At 34.9% G+C, this 17614-nt stretch overlaps 1 protein-coding gene and 1 pseudogene across 1 annotated transcript; both read right to left on the bottom strand.

The window, feature by feature from the left end:
- Nucleotides 1-659: 659 nt before the first annotated feature.
- Nucleotides 660-2121, bottom strand: LOC144432019 (transmembrane protein 220 pseudogene; annotated as a pseudogene).
- A 3625-nt stretch (nucleotides 2122-5746) lies between these two features.
- On the bottom strand, nucleotides 5747-6816 carry LOC144431961 (transmembrane protein 220-like). The gene has a single exon (XM_078119845.1). The coding sequence runs from the start codon at nucleotides 6784-6786 to the stop codon at nucleotides 6265-6267; it is 522 nt and encodes a 173-aa protein (XP_077975971.1). The 5' UTR covers nucleotides 6787-6816; the 3' UTR covers nucleotides 5747-6264.
- Between the last annotated feature and the right edge of the window lie 10798 nt (nucleotides 6817-17614).

The raw sequence follows: 17614 nt of genomic DNA, 5'->3' as shown, positions 1-17614 counted from the left end.
CATTTCGGACCCATGCAGGTTAGGGACATACTGACATACCGGTAGTAATGACAGATTCATGGTAACCTGTCGGCATCAGTACACTCCAATTATTAGCTGTTTTCCTAGTCATATTGACCTGAGCTTCTTCAGGCCTTATGCCATTCGGTATTTACTAAAACATAATTTAATCAATATAATTCATTACTATGTCAACAGCTCTTGACCCTTCAGTGGCCGCCCGTAACTTATTTAGAGACCACTTTTTTTGCTTTAGACTTGGTGTGCATGATCTTGCTTAGAAAAAATTTACTTACCGTATTTTCTCGAATATACGCCTATCACGCGGATAAGCCGACTCCCTAATAACAGCTTCGAAATAGTGAATTTATAAAAATTCGCATATACGCCGTTTCCACAAATCGTAACACGCGCACGCATCTATTACAGTCAATGATGTTCAATTCAAATTTAATATTCAAATATCGCGATTCGCTACCTTCTTGTATAGCGCTGCTGTCCACATTTTGATTAAAACAATTTTCGATTATATTTTCTGTTTTATCGTAATGGAAGACAGCACTTTGCGGCACAACTAAATTACTGCCAACATGAAAGGAATCAAATCAGCGCCGACTTGAAGTACCAAACGTATAACATGAGGACATTTTTGATTGAAAATATTTTACAATCATTATTTATATTAAGGTAGTCGAGATATCCTGAGCGGACACGGCAATAAATTTGGTTATTTTTCGCAAGTATTCTCAAACATGATTTGTGTGAGCTTCATATATGGGCTGATATATTTTATAATGTATGCCAAAGTGTCTGCCGATTATTTAATTGACTTTGTATACCAGCTGTTATTTGTTTTAATCCTAAAAACAAAAACGTGGCCGGTGCAATGAAGCACTCCCTGCCCGATAACGGCACTTCAGAAAGAAAACGGCTACCACGAAATAAAGTGATTGATTTATGACCCTTCCGTTTTGCTGATTCAGGAAAAAACCGAAAACACAGCTGTTGCCTAACCCATGGACGTACAGCACAGTATTTATCACATCATATTCATATGTTATTTCAACTCTTCAGTTACCGTAAATGGTTGTTCATAATGATTGAAATTACAGTTTTATTGTTAAGAATTAATGCTGTGAGTATTATTCTACCTGAAACTTCTATCTGATTCTTACTTGTGCACAAATGATAACGTTTTGACCACGAGACGGCTGGTAGATCAATGCTGTTGCTCTTATGCAAAAGATACAATTAAATTTAATCAAATACAAGCGGTCACGTTAATGATCAGACAATCACACCTAGACAAGCGATCGCGTGTGTGGTGTGTGCGTGCACGCTCTTTATCGTGAGAATTAAGCATGGTCTGTAGCTGTTGCAATTACCCGCAAGTCAGCATTATATCATTTCGTTGCGTGATCAAAGTCTCGATGCGCGAAGGAGCCGATTTTTTGGTGCTATCTGAGTTATGCGCGCATAAGACGGTCCCTTAGTTGGGCAACTTTTTTTTTGAGTTTTAAACTCGGCCTATACGCGATCATATACGGTATAACAAAATATGGTCAAGTTGTCTTATCATCTTTGCTTTTCCTGTGAATAACTATTATCTGTCTTTTCTGGATAAAGAGCAGTCTGGCAATGTTGAGGCCAAAGTTCACGATATTCCTGATTGTTATAAACATAGATCCACATTGCAATCGGAATCCTTATAAAAACCGACAATAACCAATTCTTCACAGATAAATGTGATGTTTCGTGCATAAAAATAATCCAAAATATAACGATTACAAGTCCACCAAACTCCCTCCCCACTTCATCATGCACTACCCAGTGGATGAAATTATCATGGTAGTTTTGATGCAACAAATACGCAGATAAAATAGTTCCAAAGAAAATATATCCATAGTCAAATACTTTTATGAATTTTGATTCAGACAATGAGGGCTTGAAACCAATTAATACAGAAATGATAGCAGGAGCCAGATATACTGGTATCCATAGCTCAGGATCTGGGTCATTGTATTGTACAAATGCTGACAAAATAAAGAAACTTGCAGCATTGAAATTGAGAATACGAAATATCACCATAACAGGATTCAGTTTCCGCCTCTCCAGCACCATGCATCAATTTTTGCATTTCGGGTTTCTAATTATCAATTGAAGACGAGCGTTTTTTCTCGCGTGGAAATCTCTCTCGTTTAATTAGACTTGCGTCTGCTCGGAAGGAACCTGTATAATCGGTAAACTTCAAACACTGTAATCTCAATCGGTGTATTCTGGACAAGAAGTCGGTGAAGTACACCTCACGGCGAAGACTTGTCATTGCACCATTTTTGCGTTTTTTTTTTGCGTTTTCGCCGTGGGTCAATTTTTGTATTTCGGGTTTCTAATTATCAATTAAAGACAAGCTTCTTAAAGTTCTTTCTCGCGCGGAAATTTCTCTCGGCTAATTAAACTTGCCGAATCGCAAAGAACCCGTAAAATCGGTAAACATCAAACACTGTAATCTCAATCGGCGTATTCTGGACAAGAAGTCGTGAAGTACACCTTACGGCGAAGACTCGTTATCGCACCATTTTTGCGTTTTCCTGCTTTGCTATCTAGCTAGGGTTTATATTTGTGCCAACTTATTGGCGATATTCCCATAATCTGATTGCAACAATCTTCAATTGTTTACAGGCGTGCCTTGCTTCATTTTACATTACTGTAAATGATTTTCGGCGACCAGCGAGTTTTCCCCAAAAAATGATGCATGTAAACCAAAAGCCAGGCGTGAAATGTTATGACATCACTTGCGATTAATTTACTTTTATTACTCCAGTTTCCGAAATACAAAGTTATATCGCAAAACACGACAATCTGTCGCATTTAAATTTCACCCTCAAAATATTACATATCTTTCGGTCCGTTTCTATCGTTCAAGATAGACGCACGTTTGATCGAGTGTCTGTAATATTTTAGTCGCGGATAAATTTAAAAAATGATGCCGCATCTGGCGAAGATAGTTGAGTATTGAGTGTGAGTAGGGCCAAGTCTGGGTAGATAATGATATTTAACGACAATAATAGAAAATGAATTAGTCTTCAGATGTTATTACCTTATGACTAACTAAGAAATCGGCGTTTACGGTAACTTTACCATGGCTGCATAGGTTGCAGTGGACATACGCTGGACCTGCATCTAATTAATTCTCAGCGGGTGTGTTTTAGTACACTCGGCAACATTAATAATGATTTAATGCCGTTTCTTATCTATTTTTATATTTAACCGCTTACTATCAAAGTGTGTAACGCGCATCTTAATTTAGCATTTTCATATCAGTATTTAGAGATGACATACAAGCAAAAATATTAAAATATTCTTAGATTTTAATGTCCTGGGAAATGCCTGTTTAGTATCAAATAAAATCCAATGTTAAGGATATTTCCAAATAAATAACACATTTATGGTAATACATTTACAATTTTTGAACATCTAAATCTAGCAATGTGGAAAACTCCCACTATTTGAATAAATATAAAAATAGAATAGGATTCGGTATTCTGGATTCGATGAAACTATTCTAGAATAGTAAATTATTCTACATTGCCCATTCCTACTTGAAATGTACGCGAAATATTGCATTCTGAACGAAGTTTAAATTAAATTTCAATCAAAATTAAATATTATCTAGACATCGGTAGCTGATTCTTTATCCAATCATGCCAGGGCGTACAATAACTTAGTCGCAGCGCTTTGATATTCGATTCATTTTGGACAACCCTGGTATATACTCGTGAACACCAGAAATCAGAGTTTTCTTAAATGAACCAGAATTTGGAGTTTATTTTTCAGCTTGCGAGGCATGGAAGTAATTATAATTTTCTTAGAGTGAACACTACAAACCAGAGCTTTCTTGAAATTTCAAAGTTTATTTCCTGGCTTCTGAGGAACAAACACACTCATAATTTTCTTAGAGTGAACACCAGAAACCAGAGTTTTTTTTAAATTTTTGCAGTTTGTTTTTTAGCTTGTGAGGAATGCATACAGTCATAATATTCTTATAGTGAACACTGGATTCAGATAAAACCTCACACCCGCCACTTAACCCAGGATGTGTTAGTCTATATAAGATAATACATATTCCAAACTAAAGTGAGTTTGACAAAAACATAATAGCTCCTTGTGTATCAGTGGCCGCTATCTAAACAAGGGGTGTCAAACTCGTGGGATTTGCACCAAGGGACGCATTGCATTTTGAAACAGTTTTTGCTATATTCGATTCCATTTGTTTGGAAAACCCTGGTATATACTCGTGAACACCAGAAATCAGAGTTTTCTTAAATGAACCAGAATTTTAAGTTTATTTTTCAGCTTGCGAGGCATGGAAGTAATTATAATTTTCTTAGAGTGAACACTACAAACCAGAGCTTTCTTGAAATTTCAAAGTTTATTTCCTGGCTTCTGAGGAACAAACACACTCATAATTTTCTTAGAGTGAACACCAGAAACCAGAGTTTTTTTTAAATTTTTGCAGTTTGTTTTTTAGCTTGTGAGGAATGCATACAGTCATAATATTCTTATAGTGAACACTGGATTCAGATAAAACCTCACACCCACCACTTGACCCAGGATGTGTTAGTCTATACAAGATAATACATATTCCAAACTAGAGTAAGCTTGACAAAAACATAATAGCTCCTTGTGTATCAGTGGCTGCTGTCTAGACAAGGGGTGTCAAACTCTTGGGTTTTGCGTCAAGGGCCGCATTGCATTTTGGGAATTGTGCCAAGGGCCGCAAACAGTTTTTGCTATATTTTGATAAAATGTTCTTCAAGAATATTTTTAGATAGGTGTCGTTTGTGACACATATTGTAATATAATTGAACAGCCGAATGAAGTTTTATTATTTCCTTAAATTTCAAATGCCATTTAAACATTAATTTCTTGCATTTTACTGTATTCATTACAAAAAATCGTAAATTTTTAATATATAGACTTAAAATTTACAAAAATACAAAACTACTTTCTGTAAATTGTCAATTTCTGTGTGAATAATAAATTTCACTTTAAAAGGTTTGAAAAATGTATTACATTTAGATAACAAAAAAAAACTTACAAAATATTACAATTATTGCATTAGAGGGCCGTGAGTTTGACAGACCCCTGGTCAAGACCTTGTTTGCGAAGAATAAGTAGAAAAATTCATAAAAATGTAAATCAAATGAACAAAATTATGCATGGCAGTCCATTAGGCAGAGAAATTTTCATATATGATTGATTTATAGAAATTGAATTTAGTAAACGTTAGGCGGTAATGCAGAATGGTTTAGAACTGGTCCTAAACTGAGACCTCGCTTCCTTCGAAAGGGTCAGGTGCCACAAGCAAAGTCCTCATAAAATAAAGTGACTGTAATTTGTTTAATTCTTTGGCTGTGATGCATTTATTTTGCTCTCGTTTCTTGGCTTTTTATTATTAAATATGACAATTAAAATACCTCATGAAACATTTTACAAATAAACCCTATTTTTGCAATAATAATAGGTTTTACCATCATATATCAAATCAAGTAAATGACAATTCTGAATAATTTATTCCTGGAATTAAAACTTGATATATCGAATACATAGTTTTGGAAATCCCTGCTTCACACTCACCTATTCAGGTCTTGTAAAATCCTAATTGCATGTCCATTAGTCTTCACTTTAATTTGAAGAGGCATTTTACATACCGTATATTAATAACTAATCACTCTGTAATTCAAAGCTAAATATAACAGGAATAAAACAGTTATAAATAGCCATATAGAATTTGACATAGGTATTCAGAATAAAATGTAAAAACCTGATTACTCCCAAACTCAAACCTTACTTTTTATCATAAACAGAGGGAACATTGACAATCAAGCAGTGAAAAATTCGAAAAAAATGCTTCAGAAAGGTTTACTGACATTTAAGAACAGGCATTTCGGACCCATGCAGGTTAGGGACATACTGACATACCGGTAGTAATGACAGATTCATGGTAACCTGTCGGCATCAGTACACTCCAATTATTAGCTGTTTTCCTAGTCATATTGACCTGAGCTTCTTCAGGCCTTATGCCATTCGGTATTTACTAAAACATAATTTAATCAATATAATTCATTACTATGTCAACAGCTCTTGACCCTTCAGTGGCCGCCCGTAACTTATTTAGAGACCACTTTTTTTGCTTTAGACTTGGTGTGCATGATCTTGCTTAGAAAAAATTTACTTATAACAAAATATGGTCAAGTTGTCTTATCATCTTTGCTTTTCCTGTGAATAACTATTATCTGTCTTTTCTGGATAAAGAGCAGTCTGGCAATGTTGAGGCCAAAGTTCACGATATTCCTGATTGTTATAAACATAGATCCACATTGCAATCGGAGTCCAAATAAAAACCGACGATAACCAATTCTTCACAGATAAATGTGATGTTTCGTGCATAAAAATAATCCAAAATATAACGATCACAAGTCCACCAAACTCCCTCCCCACTTCATCATGCACCACCCAGTGGATGAAATTATCCTGATAGTTTTGATGCAACAAATACGCAGATAAAATAGTTCCAAAGAAAATATATCCAAAGTCAAATACTTTTATGAATTTTGATTCAGATAATGAGGGCTTGAAACCAATTAATCCAGAAATGATAGCAGGAGCCAGATATACTGGTATCCATAGCTCAGGATCTGGATCATTGTATTGTACAAATGCTGACAAAATAAAGAAACTTGCAGCAATGAAATTGAGAATACGAAATATCACCAAAGCTAGCATTATTACATTTTTAAGATTAGATTCTGAAAAATAGAAAACAATCTTTAGGTTAAATTTGCATCTTATGGAACCTATAACAGGTATTTTACCGTGATGACTGATAACCATAAAACTTTTAGTCTTTTCCACTTCATACAAGTTGACCTAAAGCCAACAAGCTAGAAGCTGGAAAGTAGGAACAGCAGCACTTTGTCATTAGTATTATGATGGGTAGAAGTCCCTAAATGCTGTCACAAGTCAAGTCTGATTTGCAGCAAATTTTAAACTCTTTGAGTCCGAGTCAAATCACTGCATTACCAAGTCACATGTCAACTCACAAGTCATTAATGTCAAGAGTCACAAGTTCGAGTCCAAGTCATAATAAAAGATTTCATAAACAACAGTAGAATGGATAAATATGAGTGGTGTTTACACCAAGACATGAAACCTCCCATCTTGTGTTAAATCAGGGTCCGCATTTTTCATGCCGGATGCCCAAATCAACTTATCTCATTTTCAGTGGAACGTACAGAGTTTCTACCTGCAATTACATGCGGAAAACGATATATTGTATGCATGCAAGCTCTTATACAGTGGTTCCCAACTTTTTTTTCAGGCGACCTCATTTTGAAAAAAAAAAATCAATTTTGTAATATCTTGTGACACAAGGATATGCTTTCCTACCTTATGGACATAAAAAAATTTGAATGACTAATATAAAACAATCATTTTCAAATGGCCTTTTTTGCCTTGAAATTACCTCAAAATAAGAAATCCACACTTGTTTGTAATCAGGGAGTTTTTGAAATTGTTGCGTGGGTTCACTCAAACAAAGTCAATACTGCCAAGTTTCTATTCCGTGATACTTACCACATATACAATTACTAATGAGCAACACTTTAATACTTAATATACAATGAAGAATAAAATTTACTAGTCAATGAAATCGGCAACTTTTACTAAGTATTTGTTGAAATAACGAGCGACCCGAGATGATTTCCAGGTGACCCAGTTTTGGGTCGCGACCCATAGGTTGACGAAAGACAAAAGTTTTGCGCTGAGGTGGATGTTTATGTGAGAACAGATTTTGGGGCATGATTTGACCTTAACCTAACATGAAAAACCAAAAAGCTAGAACTGTAGAGGTACCGGTAGCAGCACAATTACTTATAAATTAAGATTAGAATATTCTGGCCAGTCATGCCAGATAACTATCATAAAGTTAAAGCTGTAAGGAGTTGTAATCACACTAAACCGAAATCAAAACTTAAATCAGTCTATAAACTGGTACCGTAAAAGCAGGTAACTTCGGATGGTTTGTAACTTCGGATGAAATTTCTAATCGTTTATATCTCGACTAAATTGCGTCATATTGTGCTTCTGGCAGTTTCTATAGTGAGGACTTTTGTATCTAAATCTGTTATCATATTCAATCGCGCAGTTTAATTTATTTTTTGATTAAAAAAATCACGTTTTAGCATAAAATTGACACTCTGTTTTCGAGCGGCTCAAATCGTGACTTCTACTGATGCTAACTTCGTCAAAATAGCGTCATTTGATAGAGGGCATTATCAATGTATAGAGAAAATTAGACTGATCGCGAGATGTCGTAGGAGACTCGATAAAAATTAAAATTTGAATAATCTTTTTTATCACAATAATAGCATCTGACGCACACGTTGAACTTGACGTCACCCTGGCGTCGCTCACTTCGAAGACGACGACATGTTGCGTCGCCGTTACAGATTTGATGCCAGACATTCGGGCGCCGACGAGTAGACGTATATTTGAAAATAACAACGATATTTTGTTTGATTGATCAATATCGGCTAAAATATACGCAACAACAGTTTTTTGTGAATCGTAAATTCAAGGCGTCAAATGCTGGAAATTTAATACAATCAAATTTATTTGACGATTTCAAATTTCTCCATTTGGTACGGCAACATGGTTCAATACAGAAAAATTGTGAGCAGTCGAGAAATATTGAGTAAATATAAAAGTATATAACCAGCGATAAATAACAACAATCATTGTTGCAAATGAGTTCTGTTTCGTGAATTTAATGAAAGTAATTTTAATAAAGTTGCCAATTGCCAAATCGGTGTTTTGTCATGATTTATGCACGACCGACATTTAAATACGACGAGTGTAAAAAACGCTATCAAAACATTATCGGCTATAACAAAATCGACTATGATCGGTGAATATTCGGATCTAAAGTTACGATGAGAAAAAATGAAATGAGACAACTTGAAAGTGCTGCGGCGGAAATCCACGGTCGACATTATCATAGTCACTCGCGTACGACGTAAAGTGTGTTTTGTCTTCACACATGCACTTTTCGCTCTAGTTGCGGTGACGCAGGGCGGGGATACACCCATCCGAAGTTAGATATTTATTTGCGTCTTTACAGATCGCAGAAAATGAGACAATTACGACAGAAAAATGATCCGATCGTCGAGACAATTATATGCAGATGCAGAGAATTGGATCAATGTAATATATTGTAATCAATGTAATATAAGTTTGGCGCAATATGCGCAACAAACGGCAGAGTTATTGATTAAAATATAGTGAAATCATCCGAAGTTAGCTGCTTTTACGGTAATAATTCCTCTGGTTATGGACTTGTTCAGTCCAAGCTAGTTTTACTATGATTAGATTTTGACTTTAACCTAACATGAAAAATTCAAGAAAGCTAGCAGCACAATCACCTTTAAATTACGATGAGAATATTCTGACCAGCCATGCCTCAATAATTGGCTGAGTTAGAATCAAACTGAAACAGATTCAAAACTTTAATCTGTCTGTTAATCGGTACCGTAAAACCGGCTAACTTTGGATGGTTTCACTATACTTCAATCAATATCTCTGCCGTTTGTTGTCCAATTCGCGTCAAATTTGGAATATATTACATTGATGCAATTCTCTGCACGTGCATTTACTTTTCTCGTCAATCAGATCATTTTTTCTATCTTAATTGTCTCATTTTTCATTACACCACTAAATATCTAACTTCGGATGGGGAATCACCTCCATGCGTTACCGCAACTCGAGCGAAAATTGCGTTACGCTTTACGTCGTTGCGAAAATGCCAGATGTTCAATCCACGTCGCGAGTGGCGGTGATAATGATGACCGTTGGATTTCTGGTGCGGCACTTTCAAGTTGTTTTTATACTAAAATGTCTCGTTTTATTTTCTCTTATCGTAACTTTAGATCCGAATATTCACCGATCATAGCCGATAATGTTTGGATAGCGTTCACATATTCCACATCGTATAGTCGCACGATAAATATTATTGAGCATGTATATGACCGGATACTTTACTAAATTGATCTATTAAAATGTACGCCGTGCATAAATCACGACAAAACACAGATTTGGCAAAAATTACTTTAGTTAAATTCATTAAACGAAACTCACTTGCAAGTGTTGCAACAATGATTCTTGTTATTTATCGCTGATTATATATTTTTATATTTACGCAACATTTCTTGACTGCTTACAATTTTTCTATTTTAAACCATGCTGCCGTTCCAAATGGTGGAATTTGAATCGACAAATCGAACGAAAATATTCTTCGTTAATTGCCATTTCAATAAATTTAATTAAATTACATTTCCAACATTTGACGGCATGAATTTAAGATCCACAGGAAACTGTTGATGTGTATATTTTGGCCGATATTGATCCAATCGAACAAAATATCGCTGTCATTTCCAAATATACGCCAACTCTTCGGCGCCCGAATGTTTGGCGTCAAATCTGTAACGACGACGCAACATGACGTCGTCTTCGAAGCGAGCGACGTCAGGGTGACGTCGGTTCAATGTGTGCGTCAATTCTATTATTTTGATGTAAAAAAAATATTTAAATTTTAATTGTTTCTCGAGTCTCCTGCGACATCTCGCGATCAGTCTAATTTTGTACCTATATACATTGGTAACGCCCTCTATCGAATGACGGTGTTTTGACGAAGTTAGCGTAGTTAGAAGTCACGATTTAAGCCGCTCGAAAACGGAGTGTCAATTTTTTGCTAAACGTGATTTTTCAATCAAAAAATAAATAAAACTGCGCAATTGATTATGATAACAGATTTAGATATATAAGGACTCAGTATAGAACCGGGTCTTACTACTTACTGAATACAGCGCGAAACACCGCAAAGAGCGCAAAACCGCGCGAAACAGCGCAAAATAGCGCGAAACAGCGCAAAATAGCGCGAAACACCGCAAAACAGAGGAAAACAGCGCGAAACAGAAGGAAACCAGCGCAAAACAGAGGGAAACAGCGCAAAACAGAGGGAAACAGCGCAAAACAGGAGACGCAGTCATTACCACCTCCTGCCACGAAAGAATCATGGCGCCTCTCGCCATGGTTTTATGGCGCTATTTCCGGTATATTTACAAGGTTATGTACCGACTATAGGTCATCATGCGAAATTTTATCTACCTTTTTGGTGCTCCAGAAGTATGTGCAGCAATATGTCGCACAACCTGAATCCGCTACACACACACACACACACACACATGCTATTTTCTGGTTGTGCGCCATCTTGGCGCACATACTTCTGGAGATCCCTTTTACCTAACCCTAACCCTAAAGCCAACCATATCCAAATGGGAAATGTTCTAAATTATGGTACCCAAAATGTGTCACCAGCAGGGGTAGACCTGCCATTACAGCATTACTGGCTACATACCTTGGTTTGTGTTTTTAATTTGCTGCCGTGGTACTCCAACTCAAAACAAGGTGCCCCGAACTCATTGCAAAATTTTTTTCTGCTTCACACTGTTTCCCTCTGTTTTGCGCTCTTTTGCGCTGTTTCCCCACTGTTTTGCGCTGTTTCCCTCTGTTTTGCGCTGTTTCTCGCTGTTTTGCGCTGTTTCGCGCTGTTTTGCGCTCTTTGCGGTGTTTCGCGCTGTATTCAGTAAGTAGTAAGACCGGTATAGAACGTATTATCTGCATACGTAAGCATACCGGTACCGGTACCTATTCAATCCTGAAAATTGAAAAATTGCATGCCTGCTAGAGGAGACCAAAGTTAATACCTTTTTTTTTTTTATTTTTTTCATTTTTTTTGTGCCAAATAAATTCCAATGCCAAACGGAATTTTCGTATTAATATTTTGGTATCAAATCATTTTATTATAAATATATAAATAGATATTTTTTTTTTGTTTCCATGTTTTTGTTTATCATTTTTTAATTTAATCCCATTCCCCCCAATACATATGAATAGCTCTGATTCAGCGTATTTTTCATACAATAATTTTACACGAATGTACTGAACAGTACCGGTATCTAAAGTTGCTCAAACACTCCCAAAATTAGTGACAAAGTATGAAAATAATGTTTGGGGTCAAAGGTCAAACGTCCATTTTGCTCTAATTTGACGTATTTTTTATCCATTAATTCTACGTAAAAACACTACCAAAATTAATGACAAAGTATGTCTATTTTGCTCTGGTTCAACGTATTTTTTATCCAATAATTTTACGCGGATGTACTGAACAGTACCGGTATCCAAAGTCGCACAAACACTCTCAAAGGTAGCGACAAACTGTAGAAATAATGTTTGGGGTCAAAGGTCAAACATCCATTTTTTCTCTGATTCAACGTATTTTTTATCCGATACCGGTAATTTTACGCGGATGTATTGAGAGGTATCTGATGTCAAAGTCAGTTGCACGCGAGTGCACAGTTGTTTTGCACGTCGTGAGCTATAATTGCACGCCAGGAATTCTTGCACAGTTGTTTTGCACGTCGTGAGCTATAATTGCACGCCAGGAATTCTTATTTGCACGCGGGAATTTCTGATTGCACGCCCGATTTCTCGTTCAAAAAGGCCATGAAATCCAGACTGGACCGGTACTAAACTATACCCAATAAACTACCGTCTGACCGTATTATCTGCATACGTAAGCATACCGGTACCGGTACCTATTCAATCCTGAAAATTGAAAAATTGCATGCCTGCTAGAGGAGACCAAAGTTAATACCTTTTTTTTTTTTATTTTTTTCATTTTTTTTGTGCCAAATAAATTCCAATGCCAAACGGAATTTTCGTATTAATATTTTGGTATCAAATCATTTTATTATAAATATATAAATAGATATTTTTTTTTTGTTTCCATGTTTTTGTTTATCATTTTTTAATTTAATCCCATTCCCCCCAATACATATGAATAGTAAAAATCAAAATAAAGACAAAATTCATACCATTACCATGATGTCATTAATTTAATATAATCCAATATATGTCCAAATATTGGATATACATCCAATATAAAAAGTTGAGTTAATCCACATGTAATCCACTCAGCAGTTAGTTGAATATAATTTTAATTTACAGGTAATCAGTTTTTATTTTAATTTTTTAGTTAGCATGAAAAATACAAGAATACAAAAATTAGACAGAGAATATGGAAAAATCCACGCTTTCATATTGGGTTTTTCCCATTCGCCATCTATGTTTCATAGTCGATACATCTTCCTCTTATGAAAATGATGTACAGATAACATACTTTCAATAATTTTCAGAGTATGGTGTTGCATATAAACTTACATCATGATTGACCTATGTAAAAGATCATCCATGTGCTCATATAACAATAATTCATTTCTTTCGCTTGCTTTTAGTAAATTTAAAATCCCTACCAGTTTACACTTGAAAATTGAACGCATACTACTTTTCATTTTATCTATTTCATCATATTTTACTGAATTTCGATATTCCCAAATTGTTGATTTTCCGCATAATATTGTGATTAATTTTGATTTGCATTCCGAATCGTTTGCTATAATAGTATTTTGACTAATATCTATGCAACACCATTGCCAAAAATCACTAGACCAGTCACATTCTAAAAATAAATGACACACAGTTTCTTCAACATTATTTTCACATAAGACACACATTCCTGGTTCATCAATGAACCAGTGTTTTATTTTGTCTCCAGTGGGCAACCCATTATGAATTAACTTCCAGCATAACTCTTTATACTTGTTTCCAATATTTATTTTCCATATTTTATTCCAATTAATTGCCTTAGTTAGGTGAAATTTATTAAATATGTATTCCTTATGGTTTTTCAAATATGTATCATTTTTCTTACTTTGTAAAATCCTATAAATTTGATTAGTGGTCAAGTCTTTCGACCAAAGTTAATACCGGTACGCAGCCTAAATTTAATTAACAATGCAACACAACAACGACACCACTGTGAAGTGACTCTCACGGTGACCTTTGTATGCAACCAAGCGAAAAGTTCAAATATCATATCAGAATCGGAGGCGGGACTAAATTCCCATACGCAATTAGGAAGCGAATGAATATAAAAATACAAAAATAAAGTTATATACGTTATTTCTGTAAATTGGAACAATAGTGCGTGCCAGAAAAATGTAAAGTGCGAATCATCAAACAACAGCTTATAAATATGAGTTTTAAACAAAAAAATGCAGCACGACTAATTACTTTGAAAGTAAATATCGTAAACCATACACTTTTCAAACATTAGTCACATGTCTTTCCGCCCAAGAGGGGCGAGATTTTATTGATTGATATAAAAAAAAATTCATACACTCTACACAATACAATTTGAGTCGATGGGTACAAAATTTTAAAATTATGTGTAATCCATTGCTGAAAAAAGCCTATTTCGCCTATATCGTCATAGGTGAAAAATCGTAAATTTATGCACTTTTCAAACATTACTCACATGTCTTTCCGCCCAAGAGGGGCGAGATTTTATTGATTGATATAAAAAAGATTCATACACTCTACACAATACAATTTGAGTCGATGGAAATTTGCAATTGCTCACCAATGTAAATCGGTTTAAATGGTTTTAAAATCAATAATCCAGTAATATAAAGATGCCAAAATATTATAACTCCACAATTGTCGACAAATACCAGCCTGCAAGATTTGGTCTGATCGAAATATTGCGAAGCAAAAAGACCATGGACCTTTCCCCAACCTTTGACCCGCGAAAAATTCCTCCATTGTTACGTCCTTTTTTGCATCTTGCTGATTGGCCAATGTCACGAAGTAAACAAGGAATTCGATGCTCGGGGAAAGGTCCATATCGTGTTGAATGATAGGAAATAGGAATCCCGTGAGAATAGTTATGGACGAAAAGATCGCCTCCGCACCAATGGCCAAGTACGGCTCTGATTCAGCGTATTTTTCATACAATAATTTTACACGAATGTACTGAACAGTACCGGTATCTAAAGTTGCTCAAACACTCCCAAAATTAGTGACAAAGTATGAAAATAATGTTTGGGGTCAAAGGTCAAACGTCCATTTTGCTCTAATTTGACGTATTTTTTATCCATTAATTCTACGTAAAAACACTACCAAAATTAATGACAAAGTATGTCTATTTTGCTCTGGTTCAACGTATTTTTTATCCAATAATTTTACGCGGATGTACTGAACAGTACCGGTATCCAAAGTCGCACAAACACTCTCAAAGGTAGCGACAAACTGTAGAAATAATGTTTGGGGTCAAAGGTCAAACATCCATTTTTTCTCTGATTCAACGTATTTTTTATCCGATACCGGTAATTTTACGCGGATGTATTGAGAGGTATCTGATGTCAAAGTCAGTTGCACGCGAGTGCACAGTTGTTTTGCACGTCGTGAGCTATAATTGCACGCCAGGAATTCTTGCACAGTTGTTTTGCACGTCGTGAGCTATAATTGCACGCCAGGAATTCTTATTTGCACGCGGGAATTTCTGATTGCACGCCCGATTTCTCGTTCAAAAAGGCCATGAAATCCAGACTGGACCGGTACTAAACTATACCCAATAAACTACCGTCTGACCGTATTATCTGCATACGTAAGCATACCGGTACCGGTACCTATTCAATCCTGAAAATTGAAAAATTGCATGCCTGCTAGAGGAGACCAAAGTTAATACCTTTTTTTTTTTTATTTTTTTCATTTTTTTTGTGCCAAATAAATTCCAATGCCAAACGGAATTTTCGTATTAATATTTTGGTATCAAATCATTTTATTATAAATATATAAATAGATATTTTTTTTTTGTTTCCATGTTTTTGTTTATCATTTTTTAATTTAATCCCATTCCCCCCAATACATATGAATAGTAAAAATCAAAATAAAGACAAAATTCATACCATTACCATGATGTCATTAATTTAATATAATCCAATATATGTCCAAATATTGGATATACATCCAATATAAAAAGTTGAGTTAATCCACATGTAATCCACTCAGCAGTTAGTTGAATATAATTTTAATTTACAGGTAATCAGTTTTTATTTTAATTTTTTAGTTAGCATGAAAAATACAAGAATACAAAAATTAGACAGAGAATATGGAAAAATCCACGCTTTCATATTGGGTTTTTCCCATTCGCCATCTATGTTTCATAGTCGATACATCTTCCTCTTATGAAAATGATGTACAGATAACATACTTTCAATAATTTTCAGAGTATGGTGTTGCATATAAACTTACATCATGATTGACCTATGTAAAAGATCATCCATGTGCTCATATAACAATAATTCATTTCTTTCGCTTGCTTTTAGTAAATTTAAAATCCCTACCAGTTTACACTTGAAAATTGAACGCATACTACTTTTCATTTTATCTATTTCATCATATTTTACTGAATTTCGATATTCCCAAATTGTTGATTTTCCGCATAATATTGTGATTAATTTTGATTTGCATTCCGAATCGTTTGCTATAATAGTATTTTGACTAATATCTATGCAACACCATTGCCAAAAATCACTAGACCAGTCACATTCTAAAAATAAATGACACACAGTTTCTTCAACATTATTTTCACATAAGACACACATTCCTGGTTCATCAATGAACCAGTGTTTTATTTTGTCTCCAGTGGGCAACCCATTATGAATTAACTTCCAGCATAACTCTTTATACTTGTTTCCAATATTTATTTTCCATATTTTATTCCAATTAATTGCCTTAGTTAGGTGAAATTTATTAAATATGTATTCCTTATGGTTTTTCAAATATGTATCATTTTTCTTACTTTGTAAAATCCTATAAATTTGATTAGTGGTCAAGTCTTTCGACCAAAGTTAATACCGGTACGCAGCCTAAATTTAATTAACAATGCAACACAACAACGACACCACTGTGAAGTGACTCTCACGGTGACCTTTGTATGCAACCAAGCGAAAAGTTCAAATATCATATCAGAATCGGAGGCGGGACTAAATTCCCATACGCAATTAGGAAGCGAATGAATATAAAAATACAAAAATAAAGTTATATACGTTATTTCTGTAAATTGGAACAATAGTGCGTGCCAGAAAAATGTAAAGTGCGAATCATCAAACAACAGCTTATAAATATGAGTTTTAAACAAAAAAATGCAGCACGACTAATTACTTTGAAAGTAAATATCGTAAACCATACACTTTTCAAACATTAGTCACATGTCTTTCCGCCCAAGAGGGGCGAGATTTTATTGATTGATATAAAAAAAAATTCATACACTCTACACAATACAATTTGAGTCGATGGGTACAAAATTTTAAAATTATGTGTAATCCATTGCTGAAAAAAGCCTATTTCGCCTATATCGTCATAGGTGAAAAATCGTAAATTTATGCACTTTTCAAACATTACTCACATGTCTTTCCGCCCAAGAGGGGCGAGATTTTATTGATTGATATAAAAAAGATTCATACACTCTACACAATACAATTTGAGTCGATGGGTACAAAATTTTAAAATTATGTGTAACCCATTGCTAAAAAAAGCCTATTTCGCCTATATCGTCATAGGTGAAAAATCGTAAATTTATGCACTTTTCAAA

This window comes from Styela clava, chromosome 14 (genome assembly GCF_964204865.1).
Source record: "Styela clava chromosome 14, kaStyClav1.hap1.2, whole genome shotgun sequence".
NCBI classification, from domain to species: Eukaryota; Metazoa; Chordata; class Ascidiacea; order Stolidobranchia; family Styelidae; genus Styela; species Styela clava.
This window is presented reverse-complemented; position numbering and strand designations above follow the sequence as displayed.

What these genes read in the sequence shown, in the direction of transcription:
- LOC144431961 (XM_078119845.1), bottom strand. Translation starts at nt 6,786, where the DNA reads ATGCTAGCTTTGGTGATATTTCGTATTCTCAATTTCATTGCTGCAAGT.